General features: G+C 43.7%; 1 protein-coding gene across 1 annotated transcript in view; it reads left to right on the top strand.

Moving 5' to 3' along the window:
• Positions 1-1779, top strand: part of LOC148454487 (complement C5-like) — a gene marked incomplete at its 5' end in the record, with an annotated part of 46585 nt that extends 44806 nt beyond the window's left edge. The window contains one exon of the mRNA XM_088460912.1: positions 1641-1779. Coding sequence (XP_088317038.1) covers positions 1641-1779 — 139 coding nt within the window. The remainder of the gene's footprint in view (positions 1-1640) is intronic.
• Positions 1780-6000: the final 4221 nt, after the last annotated feature.

The following is a 6000-nucleotide window of genomic DNA, read 5'->3' on the forward strand; positions in this document are numbered from 1 at the left end:
GCAGGCGATTGAACGATAACGACGTCGTTATCGTTCAATCGTTTAAAAATCGTTTATAAATCGTGCAGTGTTTGGTCGTTAACGATCAACGATGCGCGCTCCGGCTGGTCGTTTGATCTTCTCGTCAGTCGACCGAACATGCAGGTCAATTTCACTTGATATATTAAAGATCGTTTGCAAATCGTTCAGACTGAAAGATAAAATTTCAAGGGAAAATCGTTTAGAGATTGGACAGGGAGTGGATCGTCTAGTGGATGTGCCCCTTTAGATATGAAGTCAGATTTGCTAGTAAGGTGCTGTAAGATCCATGTACAGCCCAGGAGGCGCACACAGCTAAAATCAGTATGTGCGGCCACATTCAGACTTACATACCGCTCAGACCCAGGACCATAAATAGCTGTGTGATAACTAATCCATAGGTTCCAGTTTCTACAGAATACTAACAATCAACAATCACCGATATTTGTGATATCTTATATATAAGAAAGAGAAAGATCGCTTTATAGAAGGATTGTTTCGTTTCCGCAATAGATATTTATTGAATCTGAGTGACAGACAGCTGATCCAGGACGACCAGGATTTCTTAACCACTAGAGATATTCGGTATATTTAGTTCCTCACTTTTCGGCTCTCAGATGCCTCGCGCAAGCCACGCCCCCTGGTCGCGTTCGCTGCAAAATGACGGTTAGCTGCAGCTGTGCTAAAATTATTATTCACATGTTTACGGTTGTGCATTCTGCAATTTTATATTTTATAATGTGTAAAAAAGGAAGCTATATATATATATATATATATATATATATATATATGTGTGTGAGAACAGCGTGATTAGGTCAGAGCGCCTTAAAGTGCTTTGTGGTGCAGAAAATGTGCAAAAACCGCTAATTAAATAAATAAATAAATAAAGTAGGATATGTCTAACAAATAGATCTAGACCATAAAAAATATATATATAAAAGTACAAATTTAATAAAGACAACCAACATAAAAACATGAATGGAAAGACATGAATGACACTATTTAAAAAAGAGATATACTATAGAAATAATAAATAAAAAATAGAGATAAATACAGAGCTTTGTAAAAATAAAAAGCTTATCTTATTTCATATATACGGAGGACAAAGTCAGGTGAGGCGCAGGCCCCCAACGCATTTCGTCCACAGCAGAATTCTTCAAGGGGACAGTGGAGTACAGTGGAGCTATATTCGCGATCCTCATCGGTTCTGTGTGGACTATTTTGCATATATATTTTTTATTTTTTACTTAATATTTATTTTTTATGGTTTATTTTTATGTGGCCACATTGTCGCTTACTTATTTAGTTCTTCCATTAGGTCAGACATTTACTATAATTATATTGTACCTATAGGATCTGTTTTTTATTTCTGTGCTCACATTGATATTTTATATTTTGTATTTTAGACATTACATACATTCATACTGGTTCCACAGCGCCCCCATATTTGTTTTCTTTGTTCTTGCATTTGATAGGGGTTTGCCACCCCCATTTGGTGAGCTGCAGTTTGTACCCCACAACAGATTAACACTGAAACGCCCAGTTTTTTCTCCTCTTTAATATTAATTTACTTTATGGTCATGACCGCAGTCTGTACTTACGCCCTGATTTCCCATTTGCAGGTATGAATACCCGCTGGACTCCAGCTCTTGGGTGGAATGGTGGCCGACATCAGCCGACTGCAGCGGTACAAATTGTGACCAGTTTATAACTGGCGTGGAAGATTTCTTAGACGACGTAACATTAAACGGATGTCAGTGAATTACTTTGCCACCAATCTGTTCCATCTTATCTTTCCTCCAGATGTATCATTCTCAGTATTATCTATTACAAATCCCCTTCCTACGTCATAGTAATTACTAAGTAACATGTAAAGGAAATAACACAAAGATAATAATGATGAATGTTTATTGTGTTTTTTTTATACATTTGTCTTCTCATTCCTTGTGTTTTCTGTAACATACTTTTATGAAATGTTGTAAGAAATTAAATTAATATTACACATAATTGAAATATAGGAGGTGGGGAAGCAGCGGCCATGGTTACCACGGGTGTGTTATGTTAGGGCGACATTTATCATGGCAATGTGCTTAGCATGTCAGCAGTGACCATGACAATATTCATTATGTCTACACGGGTCGCATGTCGACATGGTGGAATGTCGACCTAACGTCCCAGGTGGCCCAGCGGACACTTACCTTGTTCCCGGCAGCTTTAGCGGCTCCAGAGACTTATTCCGAGTCCTGGCGGTCACAGGTGCAGCGGTCCGACACAGACCTCAGTGTTGTCCATATTAGCTGTGTTGTACTGTACCTATAGCTAGGTGTAAGCAGTATTCCCCCATCATCACTAGGGGTCAGTGTTGTCCATATTACTGTAGCTATGTTGTACTGTACCTATAGCTAGGTGTAAGCAGTATTCCCCCATCATCACAAGGCGTCAGTGTTGTCCATATTACTGTAGCTATGTTGTACTGTACCTATAGCTAGATGTGAGCAGTATTCCCCCATCATCACTAGGTGTCAGTGTTGTCCATATTACTATAGCTGTGTTGTACTGTACCTATAGATAGGTGTGAGCAGTATCCCCCTAGTCATTACTAGGTGGCAATGATGTCCATTTTAGCTGTGTTGTACTGTACCTATAGATGTGTGCAGTATCACCCCAGGCATCCCTAGGTGGCAGTGTTGTACATATTAGCTGTGTTGTACTGTACCTATAGTTAGGTGTGTGCAGAATACCTTCAGTCATCCCTATGTGGCAGTGTTGTCCGCATTGGTAGTGTTGTACTATAGGTGTGTGTGTGTGCAGTATCCCTCCAGTCATCCCTAGTTGGTAGTGTTGTCCCCAATAGCAGTGTTCTACAGTACAAATAGATGTGCAGTATGCCCCCTGTATCTGTAGGTGACAGATGCACCATTTCTATAGATGTTCACAGCATCCCTCTAGTCATCCCTAGATGGCAGTGCTGACATTAGCTGTGCTGTACCTATAGATGTGTGCAGTACCCCTCCAGTAATCCCCAGGTGGCAGTGTTGTCATTAGCTGTGCTGAACCTATAGGTGTGTGCAGTACCCCTCCAGTCATCCCTAGGTGGCAGTGTTGTTGACATTAGCCGTGCTGTACCTATAGGTGTGTGCAGTACCCCTCCAGCCATCCCCAGGTGGCAGTGTTGTTGCCATAAGTTGTGCTGTACCTATAGGTGTGTGCAGTACCCCTCCAGCCATCCCCAGGTGGCAGTGTTGTCATTAGCTGTGCTGTACCTATAGGTGTGTGCAATACCCCCCCAGTAATCTCTAGGTGGCAGTATTGTTGCCATTAGCTGTGCTGTACCTATAGGTGTGTGCAATACCCCTCCAGTCATCTCTAGGTGGCAGTATTGTTGCCATTAGCTGTGCTGTACCTATAGGTGTGTGCAATACCCCCCCAGTAATCTCTAGGTGGCAGTATTGTTGCCATTAGCTGTGCTGTACCTATAGGTGTGTGCAATACCCCCCCAGTAATCTCTAGGTGACAGTATTGTTGCCATTAGCTGTGCTGTACCTATAGGTGTGTGCAATACCCCTCCAGTAATCTCTAGATGGCAGTATTGTTGCCATTAGCTGTGCTGTACCTATAGGTGTGTGCAATACCCCCCCAGTAATCTCTAGGTGACAGTATTGTTGCCATTAGCTGTGCTGTACCTATAGGTGTGTGCAATACCCCCCCAGTAATCTCTAGGTGGCAGTATTGTTGCCATTAGCTGTGCTGTACCTATAGGTGTGTGCAATACCCCTCCAGTCATCTCTAGGTGGCAGTATTGTTGCCATTAGCTGTGCTGTACCTATAGGTGTGTGCAATACCCCCCCAGTAATCTCTAGGTGGCAGTATTGTTGCCATTAGCTGTGCTGTACCTATAGGTGTGTGCAATACCCCTCCAGTCATCTCTAGGTGGCAGTATTGTTGCCATTAGCTGTGCTGTACCTATAGGTGTGTGCAATACCCCCCCAGTAATCTCTAGGTGACAGTATTGTTGCCATTAGCTGTGCTGTACCTATAGGTGTGTGCAATACCCCTCCAGTCATCTCTAGGTGGCAGTATTGTTGCCATTAGCTGTGCTGTACCTATAGGTGTGTGCAATACCCCTCCAGTCATCTCTAGGTGACAGTATTGTTGCCATTAGCTGTGCTGTACCTATAGGTGTGTGCAATACCCCTCCAGTCATCTCTAGGTGGCAGTATTGTTGCCATTAGCTGTGTTCATCAATCTGAAGCTGTTACGCAGGTGGCACTGAAAGGTCACATCACTAAGTCAACCCAAAAAATACTCATAATGTGCCCTTATAGGGTAAAGATTGCCCATCACACCATGCTCACACTGTGCCAAGGAGACCTGGAACATGGGGACCTTTGTCATAGTGAGAAGCCATCCCCAGTCCAGTCCGCACAGGGCAGCATTTCCTGGGGGTATAAACCTAATAAACATGTAGCAGTAACAGGTGTAGGCGGCTGCATGTGCAATTACTCTCAGATTAAAACCTGGCCGCATTTTATTGCGCACACAGCAGTACAGAGTATTAGGTCCCAAAAACAGATATACAGAGCATCCGGAAAGTATTCACAGCGCTTCACTTTCTCCACATTTTGTTATGTTACAGCCTTTTTCCAAAATGGAATAAATTTATTTTTGTCCTCAAAATTCTACACACAATACCCCATAATGACAACGTGAAAAAAGTTTTTTTGCGATTTGTGCAAATTTAATAAAAAAAACTAAGAATCATACGTACAGTACATAAGTATTCACACCCTTTGCTCAATACTTTGTTGATGCACCTTTGGCAGCAATTACAGCCTCAAGTCTTTTTGAATATGATGCCACAAGCTTGGCACACCTATCTTTGGGCAGTTTCACCCATTTCTCTTTGCAGCACCTCTCAAGCTCCATCAGGTTGGATGGGAAGCGTCGGTGCACAGCCATGTTCAGATCTCTCCAGAGATGTTCAATCGGGTTCAAGTCTGGGCTCTGGCTGGGCCACTCAGGGACATTCACAGAGTTGTCCTGAAGCCACTACTTTGATATCTTGGCTGTGTGCTTAGGGTCGTTGTCCTGCTGAGAGCTGAACTGTCACCCCAGTCTGAGGTCAAGAGCGCTCTGGAGCAGGTTTTCATCCAGGATGTCTCTGTACATTGCTGCATTCATCTTTCCATCTATCCTGACTAGTCTCCCAGTTCCTGCCGCTGAAAAACATCCCCACAGCATGATGCTGCCACTACCATGCTTCACTGTAGGGATGGTATTGGCCTGGTGATGAGCGGTGCCTGGTTTCCTCCATACATAACGCCTGGCAATCACGCCAGAGAGTTCAATTTTTGTCTCATCAGACCAGAGAGTCCTTCAGGTGCATTTTGGCAAACTCCAGGTGGGCTGCCATGTGCTTTTTACTAAGGAGTGGCTTCCGTCTGGCCGCTCTACCATACAGGCCTGATTGGTGGATTGCTGCAAAGATGGTTGTCCTTCTGGAAGGTTCTCCTCTCTCCACAGAGGAATGCTGTAGCTCTGACAGAGTGACCATCAGGTTCTTGGTCACCTCCCTAAGTAGGGCCCTTCTCCCCCGATCGCTCAGTTTAGACGGCCCGCCAACTCTAGGAAGAGTCCTGGTGGTTCCAAACTTCTTCCATTTATGAATGATGAAGGCCACTGTGGTTATTTGGACCTTCAAAGCAGAAGATATGTTTCTGGACCCTTCCCCAGATTTGTGCCTCAAGACAATCCTCAGAGGTCTACAGACTATACCTTGGACTTCATGCTTGGTTTGTGCTCTGACATGCACTGTCAAGTGTGGGACCTTATTATAAACAGCTGTATGCCTTTCAGAATCATGTCCAATCAACTGAATTTTACCACAGGTGGACTCCAGTTAAGCTGTAGGAACATCTCAAGGATGATCAGTGGAAACAGGATGCACCTGAGCTCAATTTTGAGCTTCATGGCAAAGGCTGT

Source organism: Taudactylus pleione, unplaced genomic scaffold (assembly GCF_031769625.1).
Source record: "Taudactylus pleione unplaced genomic scaffold, aTauple2 ptg000988l, whole genome shotgun sequence".
In the NCBI taxonomy this organism is placed as follows: domain Eukaryota; kingdom Metazoa; phylum Chordata; class Amphibia; order Anura; family Myobatrachidae; genus Taudactylus; species Taudactylus pleione.